Source organism: Eurypyga helias, unplaced genomic scaffold (assembly GCF_000690775.1).
Source record: "Eurypyga helias isolate BGI_N326 unplaced genomic scaffold, ASM69077v1 scaffold910, whole genome shotgun sequence".
NCBI lineage: Eukaryota > Metazoa > Chordata > Aves > Eurypygiformes > Eurypygidae > Eurypyga > Eurypyga helias.
The window spans coordinates 11847-34247 of record NW_010223534.1 but is presented as its reverse complement, the minus strand read 5'-3'; the positions used below and the strand labels follow the sequence as shown (position 1 = coordinate 34247).

The following is a 22401-nucleotide window of genomic DNA, read 5'->3' as shown; positions in this document are numbered from 1 at the left end:
AGTGACAGGACAAGGGGTAATGGGTTTAAATTGAAAGAGGGAGATGGAGATGGGACATCAGGAAGGAATTCTTCCCGGAGAGGGTGGGAGCACTGGGACAGGTGGCCCAGAGAAGCTGTGGATGCCCCATCCCTGAAAGTGTCCAAGGCCAGGCTGGATGAGGCTTGGAGCAACCTGGTCTGGTGGAAGGTGTCCCTGCCCATGGCAGGCGGCGGGGCTGGGGGGGCTTTAAGGTCCCTTCCCACCCACACCATTCTCTGATTCTAATACCTGTACAGACAGGTTCACCTGAAAGCGTTTTGTGTCAGGCTCCAAAGAACAGAAGTTTTGTAGGAAAGAGAACTGCCCAACATCATCATCCTTAGCTGGAAGGATGAATCTCAAGGCCTAAGCAGCCACAAACAAGGTTTACGCATTAGAAAGATACAGTGGGACTTAAATCACAAGTTATGAGACTGATTCAAGTGACGAGCGAGGAAAAGTGAGGAAGGACCATTTTTTTCAGTCAGTTAATAGCTTGGATTTCTTATTTTATAAAGTTATCATAACATGCAGTTTTTGGATGAATACTGCCTAGCATGGACTTCATATAAAACTTAAATTAGCATAAACGACACATAATACAGTTTTTTTTCCTCCATTTCTTGGGTCAATTGGAAGTGGGGGTAAGGACTTGGCATGGTTTTGGTGGTACTCAGTTAGACTCCTTCACAGTTGTACCTAAGAGGGGAGAGTGAAGCTCCATGCTCCTCTTGTGCCTGAAGTTCTTATCTCTGAGAAAAACCAGTGAAATCTCTTGTATTGATGTTTTTTAAATGTTAGTTATTTATTTGCGCAAATACGTTTTCGTTGCAGGAATTTTGTTTTCATCATGTTGTCTCACCAGTGCTGGATGAGCTGAAACTTCCTGCGTTTTGGGGAGAGCATGTATAAAAGGAATGACTTCATGGCCAATGTGATGGTCACCTCCGCCACTCCAGAGGTACGGATCCTGGGTTTTGGTAGCTCCTGTATCAAATGTAAATCTCTGCTGGTTTCTGCTCGCGCAGAAGCCCCTTCCGCTGCCCGTCACACCAGCCCTTTTTCTTAGGAGCGGTGTAGCATCTGACAACGGTAACTTCAGAACACCCCATGGTTCTGAGTGTTCACGAGCTGGTTTTGTATTGTTGATGATGATTATTCACCTAGATTAGTTTTAAATCACATTTTTGACCTGTAACCCCAAGATGTACAGCAGCCCTTTGTGACTGATGAGTTCAGAGCACTGTAACGTGCCACCTGAACGGAGCCAGTCAGATATACTCCAGTTGAATTTTTTTTTTTTTAATTTATTAGTCTGCCAGTAAGGAAGTGCTCTGTAAGATTCTGTCCATTTTAACCCGTTGCATCACTTGGAGACCATGCAGCTCTGCTGTGCCATCTCCAAAAGCTGCCTAGGTCCGTGCTGAGCTGCTGTGCACAGCTGACAGCAGGTGTGTGGAGGTCCAGGACTGCTTGGGAATTCGGTTCCCTACTGCCTTGTTCTGGTTTTTTACTTTCACGTAATGTTATGACAAAATGTTATAAGTCAGCCACAGTAAAGCTTGCCCAGTGAAGCACACGTTTGAAATGTGTGCTTGGAGGTACTTTTTGCTTTTATAAAGGTGTTATTTTGAGGAAATCCTTCCCTGGTTGAAAAATTCTACTTCATCATCTCTTAAGGCAACCGAAGAGCTGTGTGAAGCGAATTCTTCCTTTGTAGCGGTGCCTTTTGCACAAACAACTTGATCCTATCAAAGCAGTTGTCCTGATTTTCCTGAAACAAGTCAGCTGTGAGCTGGTCTTTAAATATACCAGAAAGACATGATACAGCTGTGCCCTGCTGAAGGTCGTTTTCTCAGACACAGTATAAATGCTCTCGGACCAGCAACAACAGTTTCTCGTTCTCTGAAGATGGGGGACACAGTTGGGAAATTCCTCTTCCGAACCTTTTTTTAAAAATCCAGGGACTTTGGCACAGCGTTTTCTCAGGACAGAGATGTCAGCCATAGGTCAGAGTGTAAGAAGTCGCCAGGGTCAAACCCCAGCATCTTCTTTGTTCTGCCCGTGGGAGCGGCTGGCAGCAAGTGCCTGAGAAGGGCATGGGAGCTGTGTGAGCACAGGAAACGTCGCGCTGTTCCGTCCTGGCCCAGCTGCTCGGGAGCCAGGGACTTGTGAGGGGAAGGGCCTGTTGGCAACCTCTGTGGCTGTCTCCCAGAAAGCTCCTCAGTCCCCTGTTGGAATCTGTCGTCTTTTAGTTTACCCGGAACCCCCTAGCTGTTGTTCAGCTTAGCTGTACGCTGTGTGAAGACCTCTATGCTCGTAGTGAATTAAAATCTCTCCCTAGTTTCAGCTGATAACCCCGTCTCCTGGGGTTAGATGAAGCAAAGAGAGACCCTTCCTATCTTTCCTCTGGCTTCCTTTGGTGCCTGTGCTCCCTGCCCCCAGCACACTACCTCTTTCAGGCCAAAGGTTTCCAGCGTAGCCAGTCGTTAAGCTGTTCCGTACCTGGGCTTGTCCTTGGTGCCTTGGTGAAACTCTTCCGGTTCCCTGATACCCCCTTTAAGGTGCAGATGAATACTGCAGATGAATTCCAAGTTCGGGTGCACAATGGATTTACAAAGGAGCATATTCATACTGTGTTATGTGTTTTCTCATTTCCTTCTCCTGACTTGCAAATCTTGTGAAGTCCCTCCTCAGTTTTTCATTGCCAGGTTTTGGGTTTTGTTTTACCACACTGAATAAATAAAAAGAAGATCCGTAGCCGTTAACAAATTGTCACCTCGTTGTGCACGGTCTTTTCCAGGTTGTTCAGTATGTAATAATCATCGCTTACCCATGCGTGAATCTCTGACGATTCACATATTCTCAGTGCTTCTAACTAATTATTTGTCATTGCAAGGCCAGTCTCCTTGCTAGGGGTCCATAGGTTCCTCAGGATCTTTGGAGTGAGGAGCCATGTCACAGATCTTTAAGACAAGAAACAGAAAAACAATGCTACTATTATTATTAAATCACATTATTCCTGAAGAAAGGAAAATGAGCCACAAGTGCCTGCATCTCAGCCTAAGGACAAACATCAGAAGGAAGGCGAGGCAGCAGCTTTTAAGGCAAGGCACAGTACTGTTCCAGAACACCCTGGAGCTGACATCGGGTTATGTTTCAGGATGTGTCAGTTTTTCCCTTTTTAGGCTGTTACGGCCAGAGCAGCGTGGTTTGGGTTCACCCACCCTTTACCTTGCATATTTAATTTAAAAATTTCCATTGAATATGAATCTTCAAAATCCCAACACGTTTCCTTTTGTGTGACACCTCTTTTGTCTACTCTTGTCTTTTTCAAAATGCTTTCTAAAGCCAGAAGTTCCATAGAGCCAGAATTGTATGTCACTGTAGTTTTTGCAGAAGAAAGTTAGTCGGAAGCATTCGTGAACCATGCTAAACTAATTTTTATAATTCAGTGTCTGAAGCTTTGTGAAGTTCACACATTTTCTTGTAAATTCTTAATATTTTTACACATAATTTCTGAATTTGATGTGAAACTCCTCATTCTGCAGATAAGCCTACTATTTTTTCTTTGTAGGGTAGTAGCAGCTCAGATTCTCTGGAAGGGCGAAGTGCAGATTATGCCAATAAAAGCTACGATGCAGTTGTATTTGATGTGTTGAAAGTAACTCCTGAGGAGTTTGCTGTAAGTAGAAATGTTATTTTTGCATTTAAGCTTGTGTAATATTCAGGGCTTGCAGGATATTCAAAAATACATAAAGCTTTTGTCTTAAAATCTTTTAAATGAACTTCCAGTATTCTGGAAGACAAATTTCTGATTATGTAAACGTTAAAATTAATTGTCTTGGGATTTAATCATTCAGTACTGACTTGACACAGCATATTTGTTTTTCTGTGTAAAGCCATTTGATTTTTTCCTGGTGTTTTAGAAGCCCTTAGCATAGGTGTAAAGAGGTTGGTTATCCACAGCCTGATTAGTTCTGTGAAACTGAAGGCACAAATGAATATTCATCTTTTCAGCTGAAACATCACTTTCTCAGAAAAATCAGTTTCGTAAAAGCAGGAAAGAAGCTTGTAGAGAGGAAGCTATTTACATTCCTTAATAACAAGCTTTCAGCTCTAAACGGGAAGCAGAACTGCAGTTTTGGCAACAGCCCAATGCAGTTCTTGTGCTGGGCTCTTTGTTTTCAGTTTCTGTGCTGACTTGCTGGGAGCAGGAAGGAGTGGGGACGAAAGCTGTCGAACCCAGCTCAGTGTTTCCATTAATACTCTGGGTATCAAAATGATGTTTCCCTCGTTTGGCCTGAGACTATTTAATACCCGTTCTCAGAGAAGCCCTGGAGCTATGTCTACGTTATTCTCCAAGTCTGTCACTTTGGAGCAAACTCTGCGGAGTCTTTTGGCAGTAGTGCAGAGTGCACAGATGAGAGCTGTTGTTAGGGGAAAATGTAACTGTAATACTTGGTTGGCAAATGGGCATCCACTCCGTTAAGATGACCCTGATGCTTTGGCTCCTGTTCATCCAAGTTGCAATGCTCCGAGGCCGAGGGCTGCCGTCAGGAATCCAGAGAGCCACAATGCAGACAGGCCTGTAACATGACACACAGTACAGAGGTGTAATTGCATCAGAGGCTGAATGCTAAGCCCAACGACAGCCCAGAAGGTAGTCTGTAGCCTACACCAGCACAAATGAGTTTGTGGTGATCTCAGAACTGTACTGGTGTACTCACAGGATGATGGAGTCGAGGTGAGGTTGTTTGCAATTTACAGCTGTCGGTTGTCTCTGATGTCTGTAACTCCTCCTGCCGTTGGTCTGTTCCAGAAGCGTGTTGCTGAGGGTCTTGATTTCATGGTACACTTGCAAAACACACACATGCACCTCCCCGCCCTTACATCATTGTAACATCTTTTAACTCAGAAGTCCAAACTACTGTAAGTTGATTTTCTTTCTCCAGTTCCACCCGTAGTCACGAACAAACCAATCAACCAACCCCCCACCCCCAGCTCCCACAGAAAATGGACTGAAGCATGTCTGTAGGACTGGCAGCGAGGCTGGATGAGATCCTGTGCAGACCCTGGTGGTGGGGCTGCTGGTTGGGTGGTGGGTTTTGGCGATTTCCATGCGCCACGTGAACTTGCAGCACGAGGCTCTTGGCCAGGGTAGCTGTTCTCCTTGTGCCGCAGTAGAACCTCCTCACTGGTTTACCCTGACCCTCTTTTTTAATTCACAGCTCAAGAGATGTTCACTGTTTCTCTTCCATTCAGAGAAGCAGATCATTTCTCTTTTTCAGTAGATAATAGCTCCCAGCAAATCCCGCAGGCCACGTGTTTCTGAGGGCTGGAGCAGTCTCTGTCAGATAGCCTGAAGCAGTCCAGCTGGGGACAGTGGCAAAAGCCACAGGTTTGGCTCCATGTAGTTAGGGCAGTTTGGTTCCGGACATAAGAGCAGGGATTTGTAGAAGATGGGATTTCTGTACTGAATAAGTATTTAGAGAAAGGGAATAGAATTTCCCTTGTGGTGACACACATAGGATGGAAGGACCAGCAGCTTGTCAGTACCATGGAATTTTGTTTTAACCGTTCTGGTGATTTTGACTGAACTTGTGTCTTGTGGAAACGGCTACTAATTCTGACTGAAAACTTCTTCATTAGTGTCACGTAATATGGCTCATAGTCAGCTTTTTGGAGCCTCTGCTGTGCATCTCACCAGGAGACAGTCAGAATGGTGCAAACAAGCATTCATGGCTGCAGTTTTTTGAGGAGCAGGGGGAGGTGTGACTGGCACTGAGCTTGTACGTCCCCAGACGTCGCTCAGAAGTGTGAATAGCAGAATCGGGTGCTGCCAGGGGTGTTCGGCTGGGGCTTTGTGGCAGAATCTTTGACTTGGCATCGTAGAAAAGCAAGAGAGTCTAAATTAACCAATTACGGGAGGAATTTTTTTTCACATCTGTCAAATTCTATGGGCCCCCAGCTTTCTGGACTCGTGTCTGAGGAGTCCTTATTTTATCCTAGTTATAGAAACTTTACTAAGATTCTGTTCACATAGGTAGCTCTCATTCTTAGGGGGTGGAATCAACTGAGCACTTTGAGAGGGGACAAGCAAAGTTCCGCTATTTTGGGTTTAGCGTACTGAAATGGCCAGCAGAGAGGCTTTGCTGCAGAAGGGTCCAAAAAGCGTTCTCTGACACTTTCTTGTGCACACTGAATCACAAAGGTCAGAGCTCTGTCAGCTCGTACGCTCCCAGTGTAGTACAGTCGGTTACACAGGCCTCACACAGCTTAGATAGGTCATGTCACTCGACTGCCAGGATTTTACCACTCAGGTGCTAAGTGTTCTCTAAATGCTTCTTTTCCCAAATTGTTGGCTTTGAAACAGCATTACGGGGTCTTACCAGGTCTTACCAGGACCTACTCATCAGTGACTGCGAACCTGCGTGCACCCCTCTAAAGCTTGCTCTGATCGTAGCTCGTTAGCATGTCTGAATGCCGTACGCTGCTTTCGGGGGGCAGGGCAGGTCGTCTTCCCACCCTGTGTGTCGGTCAGTGAGGGGCCCGGGCGGCAAAACCCAGGTTTTCCCTCTGACGCTGCTGCAGGTACTGACACCTCTCCCGAGCGCGGCTGGTGGCTGTCGCCAGCTGGGGGGTGCTGCTTGTGGGGTGTCAGCCGGCACAGGGCAGGCCGAATTCGGGACTTGGCCGTTGCGGCCCCTGGAGAAAGCGTGACCGTGTGGTGTGGCGTTACTGAAGGGGGGGTGTAAACACCTCGCTGCTAGCGCTTCGTGTCGCGTCATTTACGATTCCCTCTGTATTGCAGAGCCAGATCACACTGATGGATGTGCCGGTGTTTAAAGCGATACAGCCTGAGGTAGGTTTCCTAAGCTGTCTGTTCACGCCTCTGGAATGCAGTGCCTGGGAACCCTCCTAGGACAGCTCTTTGGTTCAGAAACGCTCAGCTTCCTGCACTGCACGAAGCTCCCCCGGGTTGTTCTCCCTAGTACCACGCATCTAACCCCGCCTGCTTCCTTTCGCTTCCCATCTCTTGCTGGGAACCACCGTGCTTTTCCAGAAGTTGAGTGTTCCTTCAGGATAAATCTGCCAAATACTAGAATTCTCTGCTCTCCCTTCTGCTCCCGTTTTCCATTGTGTGCCTGACTTTGGGGTTTGACTGGTACCTCTAGACATAACCTGTATTTTAGGCTGCATCAGCTGCTCGGAAAACTTCTTAATTTGCACTGTCATGTTCACATCTCAGTTCTGAGGGAATAAACCAGTCCAAACTCTGAAAAGCTAATGTATTCCTGTCCTTTAATGTTTTGAACTTTTGAAAAGGCACAGAAAGGAACTTTGGCCTGTTGAGAAAAAGCAGTCAATGTTAGCACAGACATTTGGAAATAAGAAATAGGAACTTCATAAAGAAAGGATGAAGGTAGTTGTCCGAACGTATTTGCATAACAGGGAAAAGTTATCTTGGTGTTTTGATGAAGTACATTTCTTTTCTGTAAAAGGTACAAGAATTGTGTGTTTCCAGCTTCAGGTTCCTTGGTAGAAGAACAGGTTGCAGGTTGTTGTTTTCTTGTGCCCAGGTGGAATGTCGTGAGTACGTGCAGGGGAAAACCCTGTCATGGTAGCAGCACTGAATTTTTGATGTCAGAAGGGGCAGTCCAGTGGTTCTTAGAAGTTCACTCCATCTAATTTAGTCACTGACAAACGACGTTGTTGCTGTGGTGGTTCAGAGAGATGATCAGCCTGCTCTTTTGAGCCAGTATAGGAAGGAAAATAAAAACTTGTCCATCTGGTGTCTGGCCTTCCTGTCTGCTAAATTAATTCTGTTTCAAGAACACCGAGACAGTTTTGTAGCTGAAAACCCTTTCATGCCTCTGAAACTACGCGTGTTCTCCAGCAGTCAGGGAGTCTTTAATGTGGGGGAAAACTGGCAGGTGAACAGTGCGGTAAGAAACCAGCAGCACCCACAGAAATTGTGTTAACACACGGATACCAGTATTTACACAGCCCTCGTGGAGACTTCCCATAAGAAAGTTTTGCTGAGTTAAACATCAGCTGGGACAAAAGGGGAGTTTCACCCAAAGCAGGGCCAGTGGGGTAGGGTGACCGAGACTTCCACGTCAGCACAGGATTTCTGGACTCTTGAGACCAGACGTGCCCCAGTCATGGAGAGTCGGTGTCTCGACAGATGGGAATTGGCATGTCGGGATACAGAATAGGTTTGGAACTGGAAGTGCTTTTCGTGGTGCTCACACAGAAACATGCAGACCTCCCCACGCTGAGAGTCTGTTCCGTTCAGCAGCGTGTACAAACCGCTTTTCAGAGGCGGAACGCTCATCAGCCAGCTCTGCCTTTTCACTCAAGGCATCTGAAGTTGCTCGTGAGCATTTGGAAAGTTGAACAACATCTTGATTGAAACTGAAACTTGTGGCTCTAAAGACAGAGGGGTGATTTGGAACCAGTGTTAGGGAGAACTCCTTTCCCTCATGGACGTGCCTGCCCCTTGTCAGGTCTGAACATAAAGACTGCATAGGTACGTGGTGACCTGAATCTGCAGTTGAAAAGAGCTGGGCTGTCTAAATATGTTTGGAACTGCCTGAAATAACTCTTGGAACATGGACACCTTCTTTCTGGCTAAGCCAAATTTGTAGCTGTAACTTCGAATTTCTTTTGATGCGTAATTTAATCCAGTTTATTTAAGGAGAAAATCTTTGATCTGCTTTGTTCTCCTCTGTTTACTTTCTACTTCCCACAGGAATTTCTACTATTTATTTTGCAGCTGAGGTGAAAGGTGGTTTCTTGCCTTTGGATTTATTATGCATTGATATTGGTTAGTTGTGGTTACAGGTATGGTCCAGAATTTGTGATTTTTTTCTTACTATTTTGGACTGGGTGACTTGGAAGTAGTCCCTGTCATGAAGGAGCATTCACAAGTTTGTTTCATTTCCTGTGCCTGCCCTGTGCAGCCCCCTGGCAACTTTTTGCTTCGTTAGCACCAAAGTACTGGTCTGTACTTTAAGTGCATGCCACACTTCATCCGAGTCTGGCTGAACTCTTACAGCTTAAAAACCATCAAAACCCAAACCAAAAGCGACTCCCAACCCCAGCCTTTTGACCAGACCTGCAGATGCCCGGCTGTTACTCGCCAGCCTTTTCCCAACGATAGATTCTCTCAGAAAGAGCATCCTGTCTGGAGAATTCGGTTTTAAAAATCTGTGTATAAGTGTAACAATAAACAGTGACATTACAGTTCTAAAACTGTGTTCTTCAAATGCTTTAGATCTTACATTTTAATTTAAAAACCCAGAGTTTGACTGCGCTAAACATGAACGTTTTCCTAACTGTGATACTGAGGTCCAGGAGGAATAGCTGGGTTACCAGCTGCGGTGGCACAGCTGAATTTTGTGTTCTTTAACTAATATTGCTTATTGATATGTTCAGCTTCAGTTCTGACGCAGCTGGGATGACACACTAGCAAAGTCTTGACTCCTGCGTCTGCTGATTCGCTCGTACCAGGGCTGAAAAAACGCAGAATGCAGCTTCAGAGACGTCACTTGTGGCTGATGGCTTAGTCTCGCTGTTTCTGGGTGTTTAATAATAGCGTCCGTTTTCTGTGGTATCAGCAGAATATGTCGATCCCACCACTTAGGTCCATCAGGAAAACGCAGAAGTGAGTGGTTAGACTGGTTACCATCGAGTCGGTGCCGTGGATTGGTTGGAGCAGGTATCTGGTAGATGCTTCGGTCATGTACCAGCTTTTGCACTTGCAAATGTTTTTAAACATTACTGATTTTTAAGGCAAACTGTATGTGTGTTTCCTAGGAACTCGCCAGCTGTGGATGGAATAAGAAAGAAAAACACATCCTCGCTCCAAATGTTGTTGCCTTTACCAGGAGGTTTAACCAGGTAGATGATTGGGTTACTGTGAAGAACAGGTACTGCTTGACAGTTGAGTTTGAGTGTAAGGTTCAACAGAACTACTCGTGTTAGTTAAAGTTAAGAATATTTTTCGAAATGAAGATTAAGATTTAAAACGGCAGTTCCTGGTTCCAGTTGCTTCGTCCACATTTTTGTGGTGTTCCTCTAGACCGTTGGTTCCTGATAATGTTTGCTGATGTGTCACGGTACAACATTAGCAATCTGTCCCTTCTTTCTTTGTGTTTCACCTGCTCCCTCAGGTGTTTTAGTGTTGCCACACTTCTCTGCCTGCGTACAGGCAGCGGTGATGCTTTTGAGTAACGGATGCTTTTTGGGTACGGGTGGGAATTTGTGGCATCAGAGCCCTTTTCTTCCTTCCCCTGTCTTCTCCTTGGAGCATCATGAAAGTTTACAAATATTTCATCTAATAAAGCCCTTTTTATTGTAAATAAACTGTGTGTGTTTACTTTACAGGTCAGTTTTTGGGTCGTACGAGAAATACTAACAGCACAGACCTTAAAAATAAGGGCAGAAATATTGAGCCATTTTGTGAAAATAGCTAAAGTAAGTGCAGATTTCTTGTCCTGGCATGCAATATCTTGTTTGCTCTGTGTTGGTTTCTGCACTGCTCCTCTGAGCCGTTGCTGCATTACAGAGCTGTGTTGTTCCATGTGGATGAGATAAAGGTCTGACGTCCGTGGTTTTTACTGGGCTAAATAAAAGCTGCCCAGTTCAGGGTGACTCGGCTTGTCCCTTCGCTGGGCAAGTCCAGAGGCGGTGTGGTTGTTGACGGCTGGCCCTGAGCTGCCAGCACCGAACGTGGTTGTGACCGGTTCCCTTGTCTCTCCCCTTTCGTGAGGAGAAATCTCTTGCTCCTGGAGCAGCTGCTGTGTCCGGCCCGCAGCGTGCGGTCGCTGGTGGGAAGTGCCGCTGTCAGCGCTCGGTTACTGTCATGACTTTTAGCACTGCGTTTTACACGTAGTTCTTAACTTTTTAAAAACCAGATTGCTTTTAATAAAACACTTCTCTGCTTCATGCCCTGTGGCCGTTCTGTTTGGTGTCACCCTGTCTGACACAAGCATTGGTAAGAAGACAGCGCTTGGATCCTCGGCCCGAGTGCTAACCCTGTACGTGTGAAGCTCTGTGTGTGTAGAGAATCAGAAGAATGTTTTCCATGTAACCAGGTTTTTTGATGCTGTGAATATTCCCAGTTAGTTCACTTAGCAGTGTTGTGCTTACGCAGCAGCGAATGTATCTGACCGAGTTCCTGGCACAAACGCTTAGGCCAGGTGCTAGGAGAACAGTCAGCGTGGGGGTGCTGGTTGAACGAGGCTGGGCTTCCCCCTGCGGAAGGCGGACACCTCCGCTTCTCTCCGCCTTTTTTCCTCTTCCGTCAGTAGTATCCTGGTCTTCCCCAAACACTCCTGAGCCAGTCACCCGGGGATGAATCCAGGCTCTTTAAGATTTCCAAAGAAGCTACACGCCGGCAGCAGTTCTTGCTTTTCTGTCTTCCCGGAACTGTTGTAGGAGCCGTTGCCGCCTGCGACAGCTTTATTCAAAGCGCTGTGCCTTTGGAGATAGCGTGCGTTGGGTGACTGGCAGCACAGGGTGAATTTAAAGTATGTTGAAATGAGGAGGATTTGTCCTCCAGAACAGATTGCAAAATAAAAGTTGGTTGAGTTCTCAAAGGGCCATCAGCATCTCTGGCTGATGTTTTTGGCTTGATTAAATTTTTAATTTCCAAAATTACACTCATATTCAAAGACAGTGCATCAAATAATTTTTTCACATTTTCTGTTCCTGAAGGAACAGCCTTAGAAAATAAAAAATTCGAATTAAATACAGTTTGTATTCTCACAGCTGAACTGCTGGTTGTTTTGAGGCGTTTGTTTGGAAAATTTGCAACTTTTAAAGTGGTCTTAAGACTTCTGCACACTGACAGTGTTGGCTCGTGTTGCCTGCAGTCTGCTGGGAACTTCTGTGTTTTCTTATTGAAACAACGTGGATGTTGTTAATGCAACTTTGAGATTAATTAATCCTGATTCCTTTTCCATGTGCTAAAAATTGTTGTTCCCATTTTCCAGAAGCTTCTAGAACTGAATAACCTTCATTCTCTCATGTCGGTGGTGTCGGCACTGCAGAGCGCGCCCATCTTCAGGCTGACCAAAACCTGGGCTGTAAGTTACTCCCTGACCATTGTCTTTTCCGTGCTGGGTGAATTCCCAGCTGCCCTGGGCTCTTCTGAGCTGTCGAACTGCGTGATCAGGATGACGATTTTTATGCTCTGGTTTTGTGGCACTGTCGCAGCAGAAGTGATCTGGTAGTGTTCTGTGGGAGTTTCAGTAGCTGCTTATTTTTAAGCGTCTTTTTTCCTGTACGAGTTCCCCTTTTCCTGCCCATTCTAGAAGCCGCTGGTTAGACACCCAGGTGGACTGGGGTTGATAAGGAACCATAGAAGATCCTCGTACAGAGGGTATGTCAGATTGTGTCCGTCCACAGATTGTGTGTCGTTAATCCTTGCCTGGAAGGAAAGGAAGTCAGGACCAATTGCAAGTACTGAAGCGTTGGCTGTGCAATTACTGCACAGTGCATTTCAGTTTCCATCTATCCATAACTCCATTTTCAGAAATTCAGTCTCTTGAGGGCAGAATTTCTCATTTAAATGTAGTGTAAGTTTTGCTATTTCTTTGAAATAATTACACAATTACAGTGCAGTCCTGCTGCAGGTAATCCTTAAATATACAAAGGATCAGTTAATTCTTATCAATTTGTTATTCTACCCAACATGGACCCCACTGACTGCAGAACCGGTGAAGATGGCTGCCCTGAACTCCTACCTAAGCTCACCCTGTCTGCAGAATGCCGGTAGCTTTTCCGGTTTGATTGCTCAGAGTCAGGCTGTATCTAATGAGAACGAAAGCGCCGCTCCTGAGCAGCGTGATGAGGTTGGAACCTCAGCCGGGAAAACTGCTCGCGTGTGAAACTAAGTGTGTGAGTGATTCCTTGCAGGACCGGGACCTGAAGAGGGGTAACTGTGGGCAGAGTAGTTCAAAAATCCAGTGCTGTGCAGAGTTAGGGCCTCCAGGACTCCCAGTGCTGTTGAGGAAGAAAAGGGTGACATTATTCTGCCTCTTCTCCTCCGGGTACCTTTACAGGAGGTGCTGTTCCAGGGCTGCCAAGGGGCTTGGGGCTCCAGTTCATCCCCGTTCGCACCATTGTTCCGCCGGTGGCTCCTGCCAGGCCTGTCCCATTCCGAGCAAGGCTGACTGCAGCAGTTGACTGGGCCGGATCTGCTGCGGTGGTTGTTAGGCCAACGGGCAGATGCACGGGGCCTGGAAACGGGACAGCGAGGCTTGTGAGCGCTGTAGTTCCGGCCCGGAATGTCACTGAGGAAGAGGCATAGTAAGGGATGCGCTGTGGAAAGTACCGCGCAGGAAGCCAGTTTCCTCTGAAGTTTAATATTGCTGAGCTTATTCCGAACTCTGCGGTAGGGGTGTCTGGCTCCTTGATAAAGTGTTGTGGGGTAATCATTGTGCTTGCTCATGGATCAAGGCTTGTGCTGGCTTGCATCCCCCCACCCCCCAGCAGGTAGCAGCGGTACTGCTTTGGGTGATGATGGGGAAGTGGAGAGTAACTCAACTGTCTTCTTTACTGTGGGTGGTGCAACAAAGTATCGTCGTTGTCTTTGTGTGGGTTTGTCTTTGAAAACTTTGTGATCTTCACTTTTTTTCCATGTAGCTGTTGAATCGCAAGGACAAGACCACTTTTGAGAAGTTGGACTATTTGCTGTCTAAGGAAGATAATTACAAAAGGACACGCGAGTACATCAGAAGCTTAAAAATCGTTCCTACTATACCATATTTAGGTGAGTTTGAACAATTTCCGTATTTATCTGGAGCTCGGTTTGACTGTATTCCATGCCCGACAAGGCCGCTGTCTGCGTGACATTCCAGAGCTCGCTGCTGGTTACTTCAGGCGTGTTCTCCGTTCCGGCGGGACAGGCCGCTTGTGGCGTGCAGCCCCTTTGCACTGAGCCGTTCGTGTGACGGCAGCTGTGCTAGCGCTTAGTTTGAACTGGTTTTGTGATGATGCTACTGCCTGGGTTTTTGGCTGAGGAACAGAGGTCGTGGCAGTGTTAATGATCACTCAGAGCAGGATTTTTTCTTCCCCGTGGGGCTTTGTTACTAGATGTGCGTGAAGTACGCCGTGTGTCTGCATCAGTAATGAGCAGTGTGAACCTGGAGAGCATCTCGGCCTGGGAGTTTGGGGAGGCAAGGTCCTGCTTTCTCTGATGATCCTTAATGAGTTCCTGGGGCAGTAGGGTCCGTGTGCTCTGCTGGATGAGATACAGCCTGGTAGGGATTGTCCCGCTGCCTCCTGTATCCGTGCACTCCAGCGTAGGGCCGTAGTGCTGCCGGGAGCGCTCTGCTGGTCTCTCGCCTGTCACTTCCTGTTTGCGTTGTGCACTGAGAAGCCCTGAGAGGTTCGAACTCTTGGATCCCTGGGGGTTCCAGGGCCCATCTTAGGGGTGCTGTGGCCTGAGGGAAGATTTTAGGAAATGGTAGTGGTCGCTAAGCTAGGTCGCAAGCCCCGGGGTTGATTACACGGCGGGAACGTGCGGTGGGAGAATTTTAGACACTTTTGCTGCAGAAGGGTGGAATGATGGCTGAACATTTGTACTTGTCTACAAGAACGAGGCTCTTCTCTCCGGTGCGCCATCTCCAGGGTTAAAATGGGTCTCATGCACTGACTTTTCTGCGCTGTCTTTTTTTAACTACATGGCAAGGGTAGAGAAATGACTCGCCTTTTGGGTAGAAAGGCCAAGGCATAAGGTTATTTTAACAAATGACTCGGCCTGGACATGGGCTTAAAGCCTGCCACGAGTGCTGCGTGGAGGCGTGTCGGTACCTTACCTCCTCCTGCGGAGAAGCACCCGCAGGACCTTTTCTGCCGGATGCCCTGTCCTGGGGATCTGCAGAGGGTTCCCTGAAGTTTGCTGCGTACTGCCACCGAGCCAAGCATGGCGCAGCGTTTGGAAGAGTATCTTGACTGCACTGTCTTCATAAAGCCTCTGATAGTCCTTTTTGTGCCACCGGTGGGTGTGGGGAGGTAACATTCCTGGTGACCTGCGCTCGAGAAGAGAAGAACTCCAGGAAGTTTTTCCAGAGTAAACACGTGGCTAACACCCCGTTTGCCTTTCTGGCCCCGTGTCTTGGCCTGCGGGGTGCATCGGGCTGTGCCCGGGAGCACTGTGGTAGCAGGAGGGCAGTGTCTGCGCCTGACCCAAGGGCATCGCTGTGCTGGAGCGTGCTCAGGAAGTTGGGAATGTGCACTTACAGACATCCAGCAACGCACCGCGCTGTGGGGAGCTTGGTAGTGACTGCTCTCGGGCGGCAGCAGACGGTGCGTTCTGCCTGAATGAGTGGTTAGTTGTAGATGTTGGCAGGGATTTTCCTGCCTCCATTCTACAAACCTGATCACTGGAGCGCCGTGGCCAGGCTGTAGAGCCAGCAGATGCATTTAATATTTCTTACCTGAAACATAATCGTTTTCCAGCGTCTGGTAGATAAACCAGTGGCAGGTCAAGCTTGAATGCTGTTTGACACTGCGGATTTTCACGTGACGTAGGTACGTCTCTCCTCCTCGGGATGTGTGGAACTTTAGGGTTTCTCTCAGCGGGAAGTGGCTTTGCTCTTGATGTTGCTGCATTTGGACACTTCATGCTCTTTACAGCAGGTGCGTGTCAGAGTTGGGTTGTGAGGCAGCGTTGTGTGGAATCAGGTGATCATCTGATCCTGGCTGTGAACAGTCTCAACTGAAACAGGATGAAATCTGAACGTGTCAAATAACATTGGTTGCTTTATTAAAGGATTACAGTATTACGGGGTACTCTGATATATTAACCCCCTACTTTGAGTTATATACAGCACATGCTACATGACACGCCAGTTCAATGCACGTCATACCGTGGGGACGAAGCGCAGAGGTAATCGGGGAAGAGGTGTGCAGCACGCACAGACGCACAGAAGTGGCTTGCAGACTTACTGAAGAGGATAGTGACCCTGGGGAGGCTTCTGCTCTCCCCCTTACATGTATCCCTGCAGTCAGAACTCCCTTCCCTGCAGTCGGAACTCCCTGGAGTAGCTGCTCTTTCCAAGTGGGTGCTGTAACAGGCTGTTCTAGAAGCCCACCTCGGGAGAATATTGGAATGACCCCAGTCAGTGTTTCAGAGCTGTGACTGACCTCTGAATAGAGATGAGTAAATCTGTTTAATAATTTGACAGTAATATGTTATAATGGTGAAATATGATAAATACAGCTTTTCTTGGCTACAGGTAACTTCTTTATATAATTTCCATCTACTGGCTAAGGATATTAAATAGCTTATGTATCGGTATCCGTCGTTGGCCTGCAAAGTTGGATAGCCCCTTTAGTGTCCCTCCAGCCGTTTCTGATTACAGAGGGTGCGCAGCAGCTCAGGACTGCTCGGGCACCCAGTGCTGTGACAGCTCTGTCGGGCACCGTTTGCTGTGCAGCACGTTACATCTGCGGTAAATCTGGATTAATTTCCACGTGCAGGCAGCTACTTCATTTTGGTAAGAAAAATCATGGTTTTAATCTAAAGTATTTGAGTCAAGTGTGAATTCTGATTTATAGGAGCAGGTTACTAACGCGCTCAAAGAGAAGAGGAAAGACTGGATTTCTCAGGACAGCAGCGGTTTGAGTGTCTGCTCTCCAAATCAAGTTACATAGTACTAACTTTATTAATGGCAGTTAACAGAGATTAAATTAGAATAGTCACACTAATGTACATACACCAGCTACACGGTTCAAAGGACGCGACATCCTGTGTCAAGTGATTGCTCATCATCATCATGATAAAACTCTTGCTGTACAGTTTGTAATATTTCCTGTAATTGAGAATATTTATACACAATATAACATAGAAAAATATTTAAATGTTGTGGCAGTATTTTTACCGTCCAAACTTAATTTACAGGGAATAAAACCTGAAAAGTTTCTCTGCAGTCCATCTAAACGGCCAGTTCCCAAAGGCTTAATAGAACTGCACTTAGTACCGAGGCGTTGGAACGCCACGTCATTTCTGCTTCGTTCTTCTTCACCTTCTTTTTCCTGAAATGATTCCTGAAAATACAATATACAGACCTTCACATCTTAGCAATAAATGTACAGTATCTTACATTCCTCCCTTCTGAACAGACAATTCCGGGTAGCGACATCCTAGCGTTAGGTGATGGTTGAACAGAAAGCAAACCGAGAGAAGAATGATCTCAGTGGAATGTGTTGGGGTTAGGTCTTATCATCATAACAACTTTCTTTAGTGAGTATGATCCGCCCCGGAATTCAGCCCAGTAAACACCATCCTGGTATCGGCTGCGGTAGTGTCCTCCGCGATACCAGACTCCGTTGAGGTTTGAATGAGCGCAGGCGTTGTACCACCATCCTCCCTTCTGGTAATGAGCACAGTTACCTGCAAAAGAAAGCTCCGACTCAGGCTGAGGGGCAAGTAAAGAGTCCTGCAGGAAGCGAGCTAAGCACAAGGTTTAATCTGTCTTCCTGTAAACTGCGTGTTCAATGTCAGATACCGTGTGGTAGGGGGTGAATTCAGGCTTCCTCAGGAGCCTCAGCTCTGCAGGTCGGTTCTACACGGACCCATCGGTGTCGCTCGCCCGTGCTGCAGAAGTTGGCGTTACCCTCTCAGGTAACACCCCAGAGCATGTCTGACCAGCCCTTGTTTAATGTAAGTGCTAAATGGGAACTCTGGTTCAGTGTTTCTGCATTTGAGGGCTGACATGTCAGTCTGTGCATCACAAGTTACTGACAAATCTCTGAAAACGTGGGTTTGGGGGGTAGCACTCTAAGTATTTTTCCTTATTTAAAAAAGGAAGAAAGGGAGGGGGATGGCTGGGCAGAAAAAGCAAGGCAGCTGCGAGGGATCTTGTACCTGTGTATACGTCGTGGTCCCGGTCCAGCGTGGTGAACTGTTTACCGTTGTGCCAAGTGAAAGAATCCCCGGCGTTGCCGTTGTAGCGTCCCAGTCTCAGCTTGTAATACTCGCTCTCCGGCTCCAGCCTGAAGCTGGCGTACTCCGCGAACACCTTCCGACCTGACCAGTCTTCCATTGTGATCAGCAGTTTGTAGTTGCCTTGATTCGTTAGCCAGTAGATATTTTCTAATCCGAGCCAGTATTCTCCATCAATGTTACCGAAGCCTTGCTGTGAAGGAAGCAGAAGTAGGTTAATGACGTGCACCTCTGAGTGGTGAATCTCGGCGTATTCTCCAGCCGAGAACCAGCGTCAGAGTCTCCCTCTTCTGGGAGGGCAAACGCACGTTGGCCAGGCTCGACAAATCACCCCTTAAATTAATTTTACCAGTAATTTTTAGAGGGTAGAACACATTCAACTGCTCGCTTGTCCTAACCTTGTACGTCTCCCAGTTCCTGAAAAAGTTGACAGAGCCATCCAGCCGCCTCTGGATGACTGTCCAGCCGCCGGGGTCGTGCCGCTGGTCGCACCAGACCTGCATCAGCCGGTTCGTGTTCTCGGGTTTTACAAGGTAGATGGAGCTGGTGTCGTGGCCGTCTTCCAGCGCTTGTAGGCAGTCTCTCCAGGGCCCTGTGTCAAAAGAGAGGACTCTGCATTCAATGCGGGCGGTATCTCCATTGCTACCTTTTTACAGTAGGTTTGCTTCTGCTGAGCAGTGCATTTGTTTCTCCTCTGCCTGAAGGTACAGTGTCTCTGAGAGCTCTCACGCTCGTTTGGTGTAACATTATTTCTGGAACATTCCACAGTGAATTACTGATAAAGGTGGATTTATTAATTTATTAATTTTATTTTATTATTTAAGGCAACTGCACTTACAACACTGACTGAGTAAGGCCAGGCTTGGAGCAACCTGGTCTCATGGAGGGTGTCCCTGCCCGTGGCAGGGGGGTTGGAACTGGATGATCTTCCAACCCAAACTAGTCTGTGATTCTATGATTATTTCTTCAAAGAAGTGAAACATGAATGGCTCTAGGTAAATATTAATGATTTCCTTCAGAAAACAAAACGATAAGTTTGGCTTTGATTCCGTCTTTGAGAAATTCAGCTTTTTAGATCCCAAGAATGTCATTGGCACAGACATTAACAACGGAACCAGCAACATAAATTAAAAATGTAGGTGTTACTGCTGTCACTTTAATAAATGTTAACACAAAGTAGACGTTAAGATTTGGAACGTGGAGTGCCCACTAAAATAGTGAGAGAAACTGTAGCTGAACTTCTGAAGAACCGTGTGTTGTGCAGTACACGGGAATCACAGATAATGCTCTCGTTTGCAGCAGGAGAATGCGTGTTTTCCCGCGAGCTCAGCAGAGCCCCTAAAGACCCTGCTCTTCCTGACAGTGTCTTACAGTCATGATTTTTAGAGAAATCGTCTCCAGTGGGAAGACAGTTTCCTGGGACGTTTAGATGAAACAGTCAGGGGTCTGTTGGTGTCTGCAGAGAGGCCCCGGCAGCCGCTTTGCTGCTGACCTCGTGTCGCCGAAGCGGAAGAGTGAAGGCACAAGGACCCTCAGGATGGGAGACCCTTGCTGACACCCACCCCCACGCATCAGGTCTCTGGGCAGGACGCGCTGAAGCGTACGTTGCTGTCGAGTAATTTAAATTCCTTCAGTTCCTCTGCCCTTTCCGTCACTCACTGCCCAGCCCTGGAAATGGCAGAGCCACCCCCGTACCAGCTACCTGAGTTCAGCACAGTTTTAGAGAAGCACCCTCAGTGTCTGGGTGGGTGTTTCAGTGGTTTTAAGCAGTTAATCAGTGTATGAGGAGGCCGTCTGAGGTTTTGGTCTGTGGCCACGCTGTGTTGTTTCCGTGGCCATGTCCTCCTGCCGTGGCTAACTGATGGATTTCTGGCAGTTGCGATGTGGACGCAGGGTTCTGTGACACCGCTGAGTGGCGTAGGATGGGAGTTGGGAGAAGCGTAACGCATGCCGGTCGATCTCATCGCCATGCGCATGAGCGGCGCTTGCTACCCGCGGCAGAACGGGTCGGTTGCCCGTCGTTACCGAAGGAACTCGTGCAGTGTCAGCATTGGGTCTCTGGCCTGGTGTCCCGGACGGCATGCACGCAGCGCTGCGACGTGCTCCTCCTGGCTTTCTCATCTCGCGGGTTTCTCTGCGCCGTGTGGCACCAGCGCTCTACCGCACATGGTTCTTTTCTCTGGACGTGCTTTAAGATGAGCATGAACCACTGTAAATGCTCACAGCAGTTTGCTGCTGCTCTTCACTACAGGTGGTTTTTTGTCAGATACGAACCTTCCAAAATTTTGACTAAGGGGTGTAGTTGGATGTTTGTCACCTCGCATCCGAAATGAAAGGGAACGTACTGAAGATGACTGGCCCAGCACAGGTCTCTAGACACCATGGTTGACTGCCTAATGAAAAAAACACCCTATCATTACGGAGTTTTTATGGTTTATTTCTGTGAGGCTCTTTCTTTGCAGCCACATAGAATCACAGAATCATGGAATGGTTTGGGTTGGAAGGGACCTTGGTTTAGGTTGGAAGGGACCTTAAAGCCCCCCCGGTCCCACCCCCTGCCATGGGCAGGGACACCTTCCACCAGACCAGGCTCCAAGCCTCATCCAGCCTGGCCTTGGACACTTCCAGGGATGGGGCATCCACAACTTCTCTGGGCAACCTGTCCAGTGCTCCCCACCCTCTGCGGGAAGAATTCCTTCCTGATGTCCCATCTCCCTCTTTCCATTTAAACCCGTTACCCCTTGTCCTGTCACTCTCTGCCCTTGGGAAAAGTCCCCCTCCAGCTTCCTTGTAGCCCCCCCAGACGCTGTTTTTAACCACCTCAGTAAGCGGCAGTTCAGTGCTTTGTGGCAGCACGCGGACTGCGTATGGGTGAGAACGGCGTCTGACGAGAGGGGTACGTGTGGGTACTGCACACCCCAGGCTGGCTCGTCGTCAGGGTGACGGGATAATGACACGCCACTCAGATCTGTTTACTGCTTGTTCTACTGCTCTCAGCATGTTTCCTCTCAGTGAGGGGAAGGTTTTTTTGTTCTGCAGTGTCACACCTGCCCCCTTTCACTCCTCACATACTGAGGTAGTTTTGGGGTGAGATTACACAGTAGTTAATTGTTTCGTGTTTATTTTCCTTTAGCACCCTGGGGTTCTGCTTTACTCTTTGCAGTTTGTTGGTAATCACTTTTTTTGTGGGCTTTGTAACCTCTTCTACCAGCACTTCCCTCTGGGATAAATCCTGCAGAATGTTTTCCCTGCCACTGTCTGGGAGAGCCCAGGAGCCTCCGTGTCTCCTCAGGGAACACTCATGTCAAAACCCAGTCAGACTTTCTACTGCTGTGTTACTTTCTCCAAGAATCCCTTTGCGTCGCTCCCTAGGAGCTTTCAGGCAGGCTGCCGGGGCCTCATGTGTCAGAAATCAGATTTATTGTGCCTTTTTGTCCCTTTTGCAAGTAGTTTTTAAGATTTTATTGTGTCTATTTAACCTGACAGAGTATATTCTTTTCTTTCTTCCTCATTTGGCCATGATTTTAGTGCTTTAAATGATGCCTTCCTTGCAATCCTGCTCCTTTTCCAGGTCTCTGAGGCTGTTACATCAAGTCTTGCTAAAACCCCAACTTTCTAGTTCTCGGTGGGTGTTTTGTTTAAGTGGTAACATTTGTTCAGAACCGTAGATATGGTTGGCTTGGCCTTGCTTATATATATAGGCCCAATATTTCTGTGCCCTGTTTAAACCTCCTGATTTCAGATTACCTTTCAGCATTTCTTACTTGAATTCTGTCCGCTGTGCCTATCCAAAGATCTTACGTGATGGAACAAAATCTGCATTCCTTTCCCTAAAGGATGTATCGGTTTAAACCATCTGCTTCATGAGGACACAGTTGTCCCTGTGATATGTGCTGCCTTATGCGACTGTGTTTATCCCTGTACAGAGGTGATGCCTGTTTTGAAAACGTGTGTGATCCTACAGAACCGCACAGAGGGTTGTTAATCCTGCGTTAACCTCCGCTCTGCTGTGTATTACTCACAGTGTCACAGAGTGGAAGGGACCTCTGGAGACCATCTAGTCCAACCCCCTGCCAGAGCAGGATCCCCTAGAGCAGATCACACAGGAACAAGTGCAGGACTTTGGAAAGTCTCCAGGGAAGGAGACTCCACCCCCTCTCTGGGCAGCCTGTTCAGGGCTCTGTCACCCTCACAGGGAAGGCGGCTTTCCTCATGGTCAGGCTGAACCTTCTGTTTTCCAGTTTATGGCATTGCCCCCAGTCCTGTCACTGGACACCACTGAGAAGAGCCTGGCCCCATCCTCCTGACACCCCCCCTTAGATATTGATAAGCATTGATAAGATGCTCCTCAGCCTCCTCTTCTCCAGCTGAACAGCCCCAGCTCTCTCAGCCTTTCCTCATGTGGAAGGGGCCTC

The 22401-nt window shown here is 47.5% G+C and overlaps 2 protein-coding genes across 2 annotated transcripts in view; one reads left to right on the top strand and one right to left on the bottom strand.

The window, feature by feature from the left end:
* Nucleotides 1–925: 925 nt before the first annotated feature.
* RALGPS1 (Ral GEF with PH domain and SH3 binding motif 1) lies at nucleotides 926–14343 on the top strand. Its single transcript, XM_010161306.1, has 8 exons — nucleotides 926–982; nucleotides 3599–3706; nucleotides 6836–6886; nucleotides 9847–9930; nucleotides 10417–10506; nucleotides 12027–12119; nucleotides 13681–13807; nucleotides 14339–14343. The coding sequence occupies exons 1-8, from the start codon at nucleotides 926–928 to the stop codon at nucleotides 14341–14343; spliced, it is 615 nt and encodes a 204-aa protein (XP_010159608.1).
* A 2768-nt stretch (nucleotides 14344–17111) lies between these two features.
* The window catches only part of ANGPTL2 (angiopoietin-like 2), a 9180-nt gene continuing 3890 nt past the window's right edge, over nucleotides 17112–22401 (bottom strand). Inside the window, exons 2-4 of the mRNA XM_010160202.1 lie at nucleotides 18385–18578; nucleotides 17909–18179; nucleotides 17112–17434 (exon numbers count right to left, since the gene is read on the bottom strand). Of these exons, the coding sequence (XP_010158504.1) occupies nucleotides 17235–17434; nucleotides 17909–18179; nucleotides 18385–18578 (665 nt within the window). The 3' untranslated portion in view covers nucleotides 17112–17234. The remainder of the gene's footprint in view (nucleotides 17435–17908; nucleotides 18180–18384; nucleotides 18579–22401) is intronic.